The sequence below is a fragment of the Mesoplodon mirus genome, assembly GCF_964341445.2.
Source record: "Mesoplodon mirus genome assembly, chromosome: 12".
Taxonomy (NCBI): domain Eukaryota; kingdom Metazoa; phylum Chordata; class Mammalia; order Artiodactyla; family Ziphiidae; genus Mesoplodon; species Mesoplodon mirus.
The window spans coordinates 7949209-7965087 of record NC_138988.1 but is presented as its reverse complement, the minus strand read 5'-3'; the positions used below and the strand labels follow the sequence as shown (position 1 = coordinate 7965087).

The 15879-nt window shown below is 45.7% G+C and overlaps 1 protein-coding gene across 3 annotated transcripts in view; it reads right to left on the bottom strand.

Moving 5' to 3' along the window:
• The window catches only part of SRGAP3 (SLIT-ROBO Rho GTPase activating protein 3), a 280149-nt gene that overhangs the window by 133465 nt on the left and 130805 nt on the right, over positions 1 to 15879 (bottom strand). For all 3 annotated transcript variants that reach the window (XM_082639785.1, XM_082639787.1, XM_082639788.1), the window contains exon 2: positions 1657 to 1849. In XM_082639785.1, the coding sequence (XP_082495911.1) occupies positions 1657 to 1849 (193 nt within the window). The remainder of the gene's footprint in view (positions 1 to 1656; positions 1850 to 15879) is intronic.

The following is a 15879-nucleotide window of genomic DNA, read 5'->3' as shown; positions in this document are numbered from 1 at the left end:
TATACAATGAGTATTTTACTTTTATCATTTAAAAAAGCACACACTTTCTCCAAAAAATATATCAGAAAAACGAGATTATGTATGAAAGGGCCCAGATAGTGCCTGGGAGGAAGTTATTAATAGAAGCATCCTCCTGCAATGAAAGTTTGAATAGATGAGATTGGGTGGAAAAACATGCATGGTATTTGCAAAAGTGTAATACCTTTTTGCCCTTTAATAAAGCAATTTCTTCTCCCCAAATGTCAAGGGAAGAAGGCACAAAAGTGAGTGTTCAAATGCTGAGGCACCGATTTAGGGAGATGTTGAGGGGAGCTTAAAGGAACAGCACTCCCTGGCCGGAGCAGAATGCAAAAGACAGAGAGAGCAAGGTGGACGCAGCTAAACAAAGTGTGGTCTATACACACAATGGAGTATCATTCAGCCTTAAAAAGGAAGGACATTCTGACACATGTGACAACATGGGTATACCTTGTGGACATTAGGCAAAGTGGAATAAGCCAGTCACAAAAGGAGAAATACTGTGTGATTCCACTAATATGAGGTCCCTAGAGCAGTCAGACTCATAGAGATAGACAGTAGAATGGTGGGTGCCAGGGCGGCGGGGAGAGGGAAATGGGGTATTTTTTACAGGGTGCAGAGTTTCACACTTGTAAGATGAAGCAAGGGTTCTGGGGAAGGATGGGGGTGATGGTTGCACAACAGTGTGAATGTACTTAATGCCACACCCCTGTACATTTTAAAATATTTAAGATGGTAAACTTTATGTTATGTGTATTTTACCACAATTTAAACCTACGTAGAGAGAAAAAAAGAGATCGAATCCAGGGGAAAGAAGAACAGGGCAGGCAGGATGAAACAAGTCTCTGGTCTCCTGGGGTTGACGGCCATTCACTGGAGAGATGACCCACAGGGGAGGGGGACCTCCAGGGAGTACGGCGGAGGGGGAGACAGGTGTAGGAGGACGCATCCCTGTGAGGTCGTGGCTCCTGCCCACACTTGGCGGCTGGCCCCGCGGGTTCTGAGCTAGGGGCATTTGCAGCTGGAGGACTCAGCCAGGGACGTGCCCAAGAGGACCAAGCCTCCCTCCCTCCTCGAAATCAGAGCTTGGGGTATGAGAAATTAGGCCCTGGAGGGTGTGTGTAGGTAAGTAAGCAACTAAGGCAACAACTAAGCCTGGTACCGTCCTCCAGGGGAGGAAGGAAGAGGAATGCTTTGAGCATCTGTTTCACAGGGAAGAAATTCTGAGGCCGTTGTGCTGAAGGAATGCAGACATAGGCTGGCTCACCCCCAGATAAAAGATAACTGGGTCGAGTCAGGATGTCCTGAAAGGAGGTGGGCTGTCACCTTGGCCCAAATGGAAGCCAGCACAGAGCCTGGTGCTTGGTGGGATAATCACAACAGAACAATTTATTGAGCACTTACTCTCTGTGACAAGCACTTCTCTTGGGTCCCTTGTGTATTCCCTTCAGCATCTTTATGGGTAGCAACTATTTCTAGCTTCACTTTAGGCTGAGGAAGACTGAGGCTTGGAGTTGGAAGTTACCTGCAGACCCCGGGCCTAGAAGCACACCATTTGCCCCCAGTGAGTCCTTGCCTCATTTCTGCTTCAGCCCCGGCACTGCCTCCCGCCGCCCCAGACCCCTGGCCCCTTCTTACTTGAACTGGTGCTCCCGGGAGCTGCGGATCTTGGAGGAGAAGCGCTCAGCCAGTTTCTCCAGGCTGCGGGAGTACTCAAGCTCGATCTCGGCTTTCCGGCGGAAAAACTCCTGGAGGTCCTGGAGCAGCTGCAGCCTTGACTCAGACTGCTGCTCCAAGCACTTGAACTGCTCCACCAGCTGCGTGCGGATCTCTGCGGGAAGAGGCAGGAGCAGGCTGTTAGGCGATCGTGGGGAGAGCAGAGGGACCCACCCAGTCGACCCAATGCCAGTGGCCCAGGCACTGCAATTCCAGCTGCCCCCTCCCTACCATCTGCCACCCAGGGCCTCTCCAGGCTTTGACAGGACGATTTAGCAAATGCCAGTTTTTGCCATGGTGTAACCCAGTGTTTTCCAAAGTTGAATCATTGCACGTCACCACCACGATTTTTGCCATATCCACACACCACCAGCATTATTATTTCTTCCGTATGATCTAGTAAATTCGCTCATTTTTCTAACTGGAAAGAACTTACTTAAAACAAACAGTTTTATGTCATTACGACAAGTGTAAAACTAGAACGACTTGCCATCCTGATACATAGAAAATTTATTCAACAAAAACAGAAATTTTGTAAAATTCTCTCTAAAGACAACTGCTATCAAACGCCCTAAGCCTAAACTGCTCAATCTCCATCAACAAGAGGAATACGGGAGCGTGAGAGGAGTTAAAGACAGACTTTCTCCAGGTATAGTCAGGACTGAGCAAGGGCTGAGCGTTTCAGGGTTATTCACTCTTAGGTTTCAGGGTTATTTAAGGCCATGTCTGTGTTCTACTCTGAATCACCGTGAGTTCCATGCATCAACATCTCAGGTACCACCAGAGAATGTAGCCCAGGCTTCAGGAAATCCGGACAGAGCAAACCAGGTCTGTGCAACCAGGGCAAAAGTTCATAAGCAGGGGTTAGAGATAAAAATCACAGCCGGATCCCAGTGGTTTTGCCACTGCTGCCATCTCCATGCATTAAACCCTTGCCTGCCATCCCACAAGCTGCTCAAGAGATCAGTCTCCCCACACTATGCTCACACCAGCTCCCTGCTCAAAACTGCCCAAGGCCCCCCTCTCTGGCTGAGTATTAAGTCCAACTCCTTAGCACGGAATTCAAGGCCACCCATCACCTGGCCCCAAACTTCACTTCTCTGGATTTACCCTCAGTGGACTCTCCAAGTAATCCAAACCAGTCCCTGAGATGTCCAATTCCTCCTGCAGAAATGGGCCTCCTGTCTGAAAAGGTGGCCAGCACCATCTTAGCATCCTTTGGAGAAATGGTCTTCAAAGGGGGCAGCCCTACTCTGGGGCACTTGAAGCCTTCCCAAGGGGTGTCAGGGGCAGGCAGGAAGTGTGACAAAGGAATCGGTCTGAGATCCTGTTTCCATTCCCCCTCTTTCCTCCTCTGCCTGAGAATGTGCCTCAGCATCTCTCCTTTCCCACCTCACTCTTTACAACCGTCCTCTCTCTTTGCAGAAGAAAGAACAACTTCTCCGTCGTCCAGAATCTGGCTATGGTGCAGTGCCCCGAAGTGTCAAGACAGACTTTGAGGATGACTTAGAATGTTGGTGCTAGCAAATCTTCTTTAACCTAGTTCATAAACCCTTGCTCCTCAAAGTGTGGTCCATGGACCAGCAGCATTAGCATCACCCATAGATTTATTAGAAACATAGAACCTCAGGTCCCAACCCAGACCTTCTGAATCACAATCTGCATTTTAACAAGATCCCTGGATGTTCCTTATGCACCTTAAAGCCATCAACCATCTATCCATATCATTATGAGAAGTATTTCCCATACTATCTTACTTTTTATTTTTAGTAATTATTTATCAAATTATAAAACATTGATATTATTTTGATGAACTGTATGATAAATCAATCTGAAATAAAGATACTTAGGGTTTTATGGCCAAAGGAAATTTTTTTAAAGGTCCATTTCAGTTTACATACATTTTTTGGGTAAAAAGAATAGAGCAATCAATAAAAAAGTTCAGGGACTTCCCTGGTGGTCCAGTGGTAAAGAATCTGCCTTACAATGCAGGGGATGCGGGTTCGATCCCTGGTCAGGGAATTAAGATCCCATATGTCGTGGGGCAACTAAGCCCGTGCGCCACAACTACTGAGCTCATGTGCCTCAAAGAGAGAGCCCACATGCCGCAACTAAGACCTGACACAGCCAAAAAATAAAATAAATAAATAAATATTAAGTAAAAAAATTAAAAAGTTCAAGCATAAAAATATATTACAATAAAATTCTGTGAAGGAAGTAGAAGGAAATTATGAGTTCAAGAAGGTAAAGATAGGAACAATGTAAATGTAAAATCTCTGCCTTGTATAGGTAATTTTTGATGAGTGGTGGTGGATACCAATGTATTGTGCTATTTATCTTACCACCTGGTAATTCCACTCATGGATCATGCCCCAAAGAAATCAGTGTTTATGTCTACCAAAAAATATGGAAAAATACTCATAGGAGATTTATAGCTAAATATTAGAAACAACCCAAAATGTCCATTAAGAGTAGATGAGATTTTTTTTCAATAGGGCAATTTATTTCAAAATGCTTGTCACTCTTAAAATAGTAAAGTAAATTTATGCAAAGAGTAGGTAAGATTTTTTAACTGTGAGATATTCATTCAATGGAATACTATACGATAAGGAAAAAATGAACTACTGCTTGCTACCTGCTTAACTCTCCTTATGTTGATGGAAAGAAGGAAGAAAAAATGAGATCGTGCAAAAATAGTTTATGGTGATAGAGGTCAGAAAAATGATCACCTTTGGGGGATACTGACTGAGAGGGGATGCGAGGGTACATTCTGGAATGCTGGGGATAGACGATCAAGGTTACACCTTGATCTGTGTGGTAGGCACACTGGTAAAAATGAACTGAGCTGCACAGTTAAGATCTGGGCATTCTAATGTTTATAAGTGATACTTCAATAAAAAGGCAAACTAAAAATTACTGTTATTGAGTTTCCATTTGATACATTTAAGAGAGTAGGGTAATTTTGCTCTAGGAGGTCAGTATTTACAACATGGCAGAAATGATATCCTTTGTAACTATTTAAACTTCTAACGAAACATTTCAGATGTCAAGTTAAAATGTGTGCGGCAAAAGAGATTTTTTTCCCCCCAAAGTTCATTTAGAGGGTAGGCAAGCAAAAAAGTTTTAAAATCAGTGCTGTAGAGCCCAAGCTCCGCTCCTCCCAGGAAGTCCTGGACAGCTCAGCCCTCACGACCCTCCTATGAACTCCCTTGATACTTGCAATTAGTCTCAGACCGCCTCATGCTTTTTTTAAATTCTTCATGGATGTCTGTCATATCGCCTTAGCTCTTCGAATGAAATTTAAGTTCTAACAGTGGATTCTCCCAGCACACATGGTATATCAGTATCTGTATAGCAAATTACTATACCTTTACCAAGTGCTTTTACCCAAGGACATCAAATGCTGTGATTATGGGAATCTCACCCAACACACACACACACACACACACACACACACACACCACCCAAGCACCATACACACACACCACATACACCAGACACACATACAACACACGCCACACACTCACACAAAATGCACACATCACACTCACATACCATGCACCCATTTACACACCACACACACCCACCACACATACACACACCATACACACACCACATACATATACCACACAAACTCACATACCACACATACACAACCACCACACACACACTACAAACACACCACATACCTCACACACACCCCACATGTCCACATGAACACTCACACACATACACCACACACATTCACACACACCACACATACACTATTCCCACACCAGACATGGATATTATTATTATCCATTTTTACAGATGAAGAAAGCAAGGCTTCTGTGTGAACCAATCAGGAACTTGTCCAAGGTCACATTTTGTCCCATGAACTGTAACAATCTACACAGGCACTCCTTGACACAGCCTACTTGTTAAATTGGGTTGAGATGCCTTCACTCCCACAAGTGCAAACCCTGCCATATCAACACATAGTTACAAAAATGCTTTCTAAATATTTTTTTAAAGATCTTTTTTGATGGGAACCATTTTTAAAGTCTTTACTGAATTTGTTACAATATTGCTTCTGTTTTTATGTTGTGGTTTTTTGGCCCGGAGGCATGTGGGATCTTAGCTCCCCAACCAGGGATCGAACCCGCACCCACTGCATTGGAAGGCGAAGTCTTAACCACTGGACCACCAGAGAAGTCCCTAAATATTTTTAAAATTACTTGTAGACCATCCACTATTTAGGACTCATAATAACCTTAATAATTATTGTGAGCACTTACAGAGCACATCATGTGTTCCACACCTGATGCTGAGTTCTCCGGATATTTATCTCACATAATCTGTATAGCACCCTCTCTAAGGTGGGTGCTACTAGTATTCCCCCACTTTTTCCCCATAGATGAGGAAGTGGAGGCTCAGAGGTAAGCAGCCTCTGGTCATAACAGCTGGTGTGTGGCAATCAAGCTAAAAATCAAGCCCAGCTCCTTCAGATGGGAGCAATGGCCCTCCCAACTCCTCACTTAACTGAGGCCATATTACTTTCTTTAAAAGACTTGAATCTAACTTCTGGTGTTCAATACACAAGAAGTTGTGTATTCATCTTCTTGTATCCTTTTTGTAACAAGATGGTGGGCTAAAGAGATATTATTTATCAAAAATGCTGCAGTCACTGCCTTCCTCCATTACAGGGCATGATCAGGAGCCAATGTTCTCATATTTTAGAGGAAAATCTCATAAATCACACTGTGCTGACAGGAGGTGATTTGGAAGGAGCAGAGAAACCTCCCCCAGTTCACACAAGCAGCTGGAGGCTCTAGCAGCTTGGACGGCTCAGAGTCAAGTCTTTCTAGCAGGAAACGCCCTGGCAGGAGCCGGACTGCAGCCTGCTGGTGCTGTAGAACCCTGCAGGGATTTGACTACCCATCTCCTTATCTCTAACTCCCTTCCAACTTGCTCTTCCTTGGAGCCAGCACAGATTGGGTTTTTCTCCTGGAAGATTTCAAAAGGAGGGGAAAATAAATAAATAAATAAAACAATTGCTCACAAGGCACAGACTTCATTCAGAAGACTGTCTCCTGGGAGTGGTTCCAGGCTCAGCACAGCACTGAGTGGCAGAAAAATCAAAGGGGGTTGGGCAGGGAGGAGAAGGCGCTTGGAAAGTCCAAAAAGACTTTGATATCAGAACCTTAGAGCTGCAGGGGACCTGCATGACTCCTGGCGCAGCCTCTGGTTTTACAGACAGAGGCGTGAAGCCCAGAGAAGGTCTCCTGAAGCACAGCTCTCCCTGTGTCGCTCTCCTGATAAAACTCTCCATGGAGTAATAGGGAAGAACAAATCCTACTCCATATTTGCTGTGCTTCTTTTACTTTAACCTTTGTATTCTATTGCTTTTGCTACAAGTTAACCATGAAAAGAATGTTGCCTATGGCCTGAAATATACAGGATAGCCCTTCTCAAGTCTCCCGCCTTTAAAGGAATAACACTCTTCCATTTATATAGAGATAAAAAAGTTGCAGAACAGAGAATAACATTTGTCCTGTTGGAGGTTTACAAGAACACTGTGACCAGGCCTGCGTAAACAGCTGCAGGAACAAAGGATTCGAAGGACTCTGGCGCCAAGAAGTTTGCAACCACCAACCACACCCCCTCCCCTTTTAGTATGAAAGAAGCCTGAATCTGACTCGGGGAAGATGGTCCTTTGGGACACTAGTCCATCATCTTCTGTCTGCTGGCTTTCCGAATAAAGTCACTATTCCCTGCCACAACAACCAGTCTCTCAAATTACTGGCCTGTTGTGCCGCGAGCAGGACGAGCTTGGACTTAGAAAGATGACTCCCTATTGCTTACAGGATAGAGGCCAAATGCCTCCGACGTTCAGAGTCCAAGAATCGACAGCCTGCCTAACCACCCCCCTTAACACTCCCGCTTTTTGTGCAAGCAACAGTCTCACCCAAGACCATGGCGCCTGCACCAATGCTGCCACCCATGGCAATACTCAGGTGACCCACGTTCCAGGAGGACACGTTTCCTCACACTCTTCACCCCACTCACAACCACAACCTCACAAGCAGAGGGAGCAGGGAGATTATTCAGATCCAAGGTAATTAGGAATTCTTTTTTTTTAAATTTTAATTTAATTTTATTTTGATTCTTTTCCCTCTTTTTAAAATTTAGTTATTTATTTACTTATTTTTGGCTGCATTGGGTTTTCGTTGCAGTGCGCAGGCTTCTCATCGCGGTGGCTTCTCTTGTTGCGGAGCGTGGGCTCTAGGTGCACAGGCTTCAGTAGTTGTAGCACATGGACTCAGTAGTTGTGGTTCATGGGCTCTAGAGCGCAGGTTCAGTAGTTGTGGCGCACGGGCTTAGTTGCTCCACGGCATGTGGAATCTTCCAGGACCAGGGCCTGAACCCGTGCCCCCTGCACTGGCAGGCGGATTCTTAACCACTGTGCCACCAGGGAAGCCCTCTATTTTTTTTTTTTAATTAATAGGCTATTTTTAGAGCAGTTTTAGGTTTAGAGAAAAATTAACCAGAAAGTGCAGAGTTCTCATATAACCTCCCTCACTCTCCTGCACAGATCCCCCTATTATTAGCCTCTTGCATTGGTGTGGTACATTTATTACAATTGATGGACAATACTGATATATTATTATTAACTAAAGTCCATAGATTACATTAGGGTCGCTCCTGTGTTTTACATCTATGGTTTTAAAAAATGCATAATGTCATGTAGGCATCACTACAGTATTATACAGAGTATTTTCACTGCCCTAAAAATCCCCTATGCTCCACCTATTCATCCTTTCCTCCCTCCTCGCCCTAACCCCCAGCAACTACTCATCTTTTTACTATCTCTGTAGTTTTGCCTTTTTCTGAACGTCATATAGTTGGAATCATACATTATGTAGGCTTTAAAACTGGCTCCTTTTACTTAGTAATATGCACTTACGTTTCTTTCATGTCTTTTCATGGCTTGATAGCACATTTCTTTTTATTGCTGAATAATATTCCATTATTTGTAATAATATTCATGGTTTCTTTATCCACTCACCTTTTTGACAATTATGAATATTTTGTGCAAGCTTTTGTGTAAACATAAGTCATCACCCCATCTGGATAAATACCTTTTTGTTAAGTAATAGACTAAATTTAAGAGCAGTTTTAGGTTTACAGGAAAAAGAGGGAATTCTAGTTTTAAAGTACAGGAGTTTTAAAAATTAGTACAAAATTCAAAAAGTAGAAAGCGTATAAAGAGGAAGTTCTCTCTTCCACCGTTGTTCACCAGCCACCTAGTCCCTCTCTAGCAAGGTAACCAAGTTTCCAAGTTTATGTTTCTAGAAATAATTGCATATTTCAAAAACATTATTTACCCTGTTTTTATACATATTATAGCATGACATTCACAGAGTTCTGTACTTTCTCCTTTTAAGAATACATTGTAATGGACTTCGCTCCAATGCAGGGGGCACAGGTTCAATCCCTGGTCGGGGAAGTAAGATCCCGCATGCTGCACGGTGCAGCCAAAAACAAAACAAAACAAAACACACACACACAAAATACACTGGGGAACCCAATCCATGTCATTTTATAAAGAGCTTCCACATTCCTTTTTACAGCACTATAGAATTCCATATTCTATATTCTATATTCCAGATGTAAAATTTTTTTTAGCCAGTCCCCTTTCCTGGACCTTTAGGTTGTTTGTAATTGTTTACCACCATAAAAAGTGCTGGAATAAACAACCATATACAAGCCTCATTTTGCACACCTGCAGGGATGTCACCTGTGTGATGAATTCTTCACACAGAAGTGCAGATCAAAAGGCATTGATGTTAGCATTTTGAGATTGCAAAAGTGCCCTTCCCTGAAATTTCATCAACTTGTACTCCCAGCAGAAATTTATGAGAGGGTCACGGGGACTATCAGAAACCTGACACGCTGGGATTTACTTCAAAATAACCTTGGGTAGGGGACAAGGGAGTGGTAGCAATACAGGTAAAAAACATGATTAGCCTTGAGTTGATTGAAGTTTAGTTGTAGTGATGAACATGGGGAAGAGGCTTCTTATACTATTCTCTCTAATTTTGTAATGTTTGAAACTTTCCGTAATAAAAAGGAGAACAAAGAAAGTCAGGCAAGGCCAGAAATATGATACAGAGCCTGCAGCTCTGGTTAACAGGTCTGACCAGTTAGAAATTAAGAATGCCAATAACTTGTCCCTAGAGGCCTCTGCCACTAGCCTGCAGAGGGCTCTCCTGGGCTAGAAGGAGGGGCCAGAGCACGACCCTCAGAGCAGGCCCCACTCAATTCTCATCCTTGGACCCTGTCCTGAGAATGTGGTAACTTTTCTGACACTCCCTGGGACAGTGAGGCCCCACTTTCACAGCCTGTGTCTGTCCTGAAAGTCAAGATCAAGCGAGTGCTTGCCCCTCTGCTCCCCAGAGGCAGCTGGTGAACCCTCCCCAGGGTAAAGCTTCAGGAGCTAACAAGGAGGATGGTATGTTACACAACTACACACAATCCTGCCTGAGGCTGGCACTATTCTCAGTCCTACTTTACAGATGAAGCAATTGAGACGCAAGGAGGGGGTGTGAGTGCCTTTGGTCACCCAGAAAGTGGCAGAGCCAGGGCTCAAATCCAGAGTAAGGAGCAGACAGGAGCCAAGATGACCCAGTCTCCAGGTCAGGGTGCTTTCCCTGGGGGTTGTCCCAATGCCCCCCTCTTGCAGGGATCATGTCCCACTCCACCTCCTGCTCCACCCCCCACTCCATCTGTCATCTCTGTGCCATTCTCACTGGTTCTGGCTGTCATCGTGTCCCCCAGTGCAACCTGACCTTGACCTCAGGCCCTCCTGTGATGGAAGAAGACATCAGTTCAAAGCCTGGCCCTGCCGCATATTCAGCAGGTGAACTTGGGAACATTTCCTCATTTCCCAGGGACTCAGTTCCCCCTGAAAATGGGGATGATAGTAATCTACCTCACATTGTTGTTAAGGGTTGGTAAGTGACCGTGGAGAATGCTCTTGGTACGGTGCTTCATCTTTATCAACACTGCACACAGCGGCCACTAACCACACGTGGCTATTTAAATTTGATCAAAATAAAACATTCATTCCTCAGTTGCACGTGCCACTTTTCCAGTGCTCAAAAGCACATGTGGCTAGTGGCTACTGTATTGGACAGCACAGAATATTTCCATCACTGAAGAAACTTCTACTGGATAGCACTGTATGAGAGGCTCAGTAATGGTTAGCTATGATTCTCATTTCTTATTATTGCTTTCTGTGGCCATTTCTCATATCTTCAGATGGAATAAAGTCCTAAGGCAGGGGTGACGCCCATGTTTTATTACTCAGAATTTGCGCTCAGCGCTTCCAACAAGAGCAGTGTAATGGGGCCCGCGAGGCCCTCAGAACAGCATGATGGAGACCCACTCTCATTGCCACCAGCCCAATGCCCAGCATCCTGAGGGGTCCACAGCCCCACCTCTAGCCTTAGGAGAAGCAGTGTGGCAGAGCGGATGGACGCAGCAGAGGCTGGACTCCAACCGCTCTCATGAGTTGGAATGTTGTCTCTGCCAGAGGCCATCATGAGGTCTTGGGCAGACAAGTCATTTTCTCTGAACTGTTTTCCCATCTGTAAAAGGCAAGTAACTGTGCTTATCCTGCAGGGTTGCTGCAAAGATCAAAAATAATGTGTGGAATGTGCCAGGCACCTAGAAGACCCTCGACAAACAGCCGCCACCGAGAGGTGGCATGACACAGCAGGAAGGGCACAGCTCACAGGCTTTGGGGAGAGCCAGCCTGGACTCCAAACCTGGTTTTCTCCACTTTGCAGAAGTCACCTTGGCTCTCTGAGTCCCTTTTCTAGTCTATAAAATGGGGGAAAATAATACCTTCCTGGTGGGTTTGTCAAAAGGGCGAGAGGTGGTGTGCATATAAAGCCCCCGGCTTGGTGCCTGGTACATAGCAGGTAGGCAATAAATGGCAGGAGGACTTCCCTGGTGGCGCAGTGGTTAAGAATCCACCTGCCAATGCAGGGGGCATGGGTTTGAGCCCTGGTGTGGGAAGATCCCACATGCTGTGGAGCAACAAAGCCTGCGCGCCACAACTACTGAGCCTGCACCCTAGAGCCCGCGAGCCACAACTACTGAGCCTGCGTGCCACAACTACTGAAGCCCGCGCGCCTAGAGACCGTGCTCCGCAACAAGAGAAGCCACCGCAGTGAGAAGCCCACGCACCGCAACAAAGAGTAGCCCCCGCTCGCCGCAACTAGAGAAAGCCTGCGTGAAGCAACAAAGACCCAACACAGCCAAACATAAATAAATAAATATATATTAAATAAGTAAATAAATAAATGGCAGGAATGAGACGTCACCATCGCTGCAGCCACGTAGAGTGAGCCTGGGGCACGCTGGGCATTGAGCTAGCTGATTCCCAGGCTCAAGTAATGCCCTCTGTCCACCACCCCACAAGGACCGTGTATCACCCCGCGACACCCTGGTGTATCATCCTGCGGCCTGTCGGCGCTAGGTTCCCTCTTCCTTCCCTGCCTCCGCGCCAGCCTGGGCCCACGTTTCTTTCCTTCTCTGGGTCCTGCACAAAAGTCTCCACGACCCCAGCACGGGCTCTGCACCCCAGCCACTTCACCCAGCCTCGTGAACGTAAAGATGCAGCTCGTCGTGGGGCCCAACGCCCCGGAGGGCGCCCAGCTCCGGGCTGCTGCCAGGGCAGAAACGGCGCACAGCCGTTTCCCCGCAACCACCGCCGCAGTGCGACCAGCTCCGCCCCGCCCGACCAGTGGAGCCGGCCTCCCCCTGGAAGCAAGCTTCTCTCCGCAAACTCCAACCAGCTCACAGCACCTTGTATCATCGCTCTCATTTTGCCCAGGACCTCTATTAAAGGCTTAGTTAAGTCCGTCCTTAATTAACCTTGACCAAGCCCCTTCGCATCCCACATCGCTTCTGACCACAGAAGAGGGCGGCAGGGAAGAACGAGGAAATTGGGGCCCAAGAGAAGGTAAAGGACGTGTGGGGATCACAGGATTCAGATCCGGCTGGCCTGACCCCGCCAGGCGCTGCCCTGGTCTAGCTCTGCTCCCCACCCATCCGAGGGAATCAGACCCAGAATGAGATTGTTTCTCAGATCTTAGCACTGCCACAGCCCTGATAAATGGGCCACTGCGTGATGCGGTGCCAAGAGCTGGGTCTGGGATCAGACTTGCTGAGTTCAGAGCCTGGCCTTGAAGTTTGCTAGCTGTGTGAACTTCAGCAAATCAGCCTCTCTGGGCCGTGGCTTTCCCATCTGCAAAATGGAAGGAATAACAGCAGACAATTAAGGCACTTCGTGCTTCCCACTAATAGTCTCCTTCTTCAAGCAAAGCAGTGAATATTATGCTACAGCCTTCGGAAGAGGTCGCTACTACTGTTATACCATTGGAGTAGACTGAGGCACAGAGAGGTGAAGTGATTTGCCTAATTTCATCCAAACATTAAGGAGTCTTTTGGCTCCAAATCATGTATCACTTGCCAGAGATGTTTCCTGAGCGCTTACCGTATGTACTATACCAAGTCAGCCAAGTTTTTACACTCTGTCTTTAGCCATCTCACAATTACTCGGGGTAGCAAAGGCCAGGCTTAGAACAGATAATCAAAGCACATCAACCCCTGAGGCCTCCCTGAAACAAAATTATATCCGCTTCCAGCTTTCTGGGGAGTGGGGGAACACATATGTTGGAAAGCAGCTGGGTGAAGTGACTGGCATTTCCCCCTCTGCTTCTGTTGATGAACATGGGGAAGACCATGTACCTCCCCAACAAAGGAAGCAGAGTATATGAGCTAGTGTTCTGAAAAAATAAGAATTATTTAATGATGATGATGACAATGCCGTCAGCCAGGAAATCTTCCTCTTAGAGGAAATTATATGGTCGCAAAGAAACTAGGGAATTAGCACTGGATATACATTCATAGTTGAAAAGATGGGAGACGAGATTCGCACTTCCCACTGTGGTCCAAGAGCACAGATCCAGCTCTGTGGGCCTGTGAGCAACCCTACCTGGATTGCGAAGCCAGGTCCCTTGAGGAGAGTTCAAAGCGGAGTGGGTGGGAGAGAGGGTTTCCCTACAGCATCTGGGCTGTGTCCAAATAACAGCCATTCCTTCTCATGAAGAAGTCAGACAGAAGTTGCCTCCCCACCTTCCAGGTGTTCAGTGAAAAGCAAAGAATGGTCAGAATAAGGCCACGCCTCCTCCTACCAGAAGCTCTGAGTTAAAATTGGACATGATCAGTTTCAACACGACGTTAATATTCACGGCTTTGTTGCTCAATGGTCCTTGAAGGATCAGATGTATTTAAATGGGAAAAGATCAGGAATCATTAATGTTGAATTTCCAGCTGCACCCTCTGACCAAAGACGCTTTTCTTTGTGTTTCCAATCCTACCCTGCTCCCAGAACTCAGAAGTCAGAGAACTGGGGACCCCTGGAAACATCTAAGTGTTTCCCAAACTTCAGAGCCATTTTCACAACGTGTCCTCTCTAAAAACCATCTATCCTATATTTATTTAATATATATTTTTAAATCACCTCACTTTTTACAGGGGATACTTTACAGTATTGCCATAAATGGAAAAACCTGAGTCACTCTCCATTAATGGAAGGTAACCGTAAAAATAAATACAATGATCAGAAAATAATGTTATTAAATTCTGCCTAGATTCTGTAGCCTGAGACCAGCTTTCTTTCTTTTTTGTTTTTTTAAATTTATTTATTTTATTCTTGGCTGCATTGGGTCTTCGTTGCTGCACGCGGGCTTTCTCTAGTTGTGGCGAGCAGGGGCTACTCTTCGTTGCGGTGTGCGGGCTTCTCATTGTGGTGGCTTCTCTTGTTGCGGAGCATGAGCTCTAGGCACGCAGGCTTCAGTAGTTGTGGCATGCGGGCTCAGTAGTTGTGGCTCGTGAGCTCTAGAGCACAGGCTCAGTAGTTGTGGCACATGGGCTTAGTTGCTCTGCGGCATGTGGGATCTCCCTAGACCAGGGCTCAAACCCATGTCCCCTGCATTGGCAGGCAGATTCTTAACCACTGCGCCACCAGGGAAGCCCATCCAGCTTTCTTTTTGACAAAAGGAGTTTGGTAAGTATTGAAGGAAGTGTTGAAGGCACACTAGCACCTCACAGCAGTGTTCTCCTTAAGAGGGGTTGGAGTAGAAGTTAAAAAGGAAATAAGTTATTTATTTCTGTGAGTCAACACTATTTAGTTCTGTCCCTGTGAACCACCTAAAATTACCCTATATATACACCATCAGTGGTGCTCATCCCTCACTTCAGGAAACAGTAATTGGTCTAGTTCCTTAATTCACAAAAGGGAAACTGAGGAACAGAGAGCCTTACCCCAATGTGGTACCAGAACCTGGGTCTCCCAGCTTCTTAGCCACTGCTCAGCTCTTTTGACTACAGTTCTTCATATACAAGTCCTTTCTGCTCTGTTGTGACAACAGGCAGCTAGCACAATGTCAGTGTCTACCACCAAATTGGTTCCTCACAAATATTTTTAAATGAATAAATTAGCCAGTCAAAAGAAATAGTGCATCATGGAAGGTTGAATAATGACCCCCCAAGGATATTCAGCTCCTAATCCCTAGAACCTGTGAATATTACCTTAAATGGCAGAAAAGGACTGTGCAGATATGATTAAATTAAGGATCTTGAGATGAGCAGATTATCCTGAATTACCCAGGTAGACCCTAAATGGAATCACAAGTGTCCTTATAGGAGAGAGAAAGAAAGAGATTGGCACAGACAGAAGAGGAAGAGGTGATGAGACTACAGAGGCAGGGATTGGAGTGATGCAGCCACAAGCCAGGGAATGCTGGCAGCCACCAGAAGCTGGAAGAGACAAGGAACGGATTCTCCCCCAGCGTCTCTGGAAGGAGCAAGTGGGGTCCCCTAACAACATCCTAATTTTGGCCTGGTGAAACTGACTTCAGACTTCTAGTGTCTACAACTGTGAGAGAATTAATGTGTGCTGTTTTAAGTCACCAGATTAGTGGTAATTTGTTACAGCAGCCATGGGAAACTTATACAGTGTATATTATTACCACTTTGAAAGCTCTAAAGAATTATAGAATATGGTCTAAGCAGTGTGTGATATAGAAA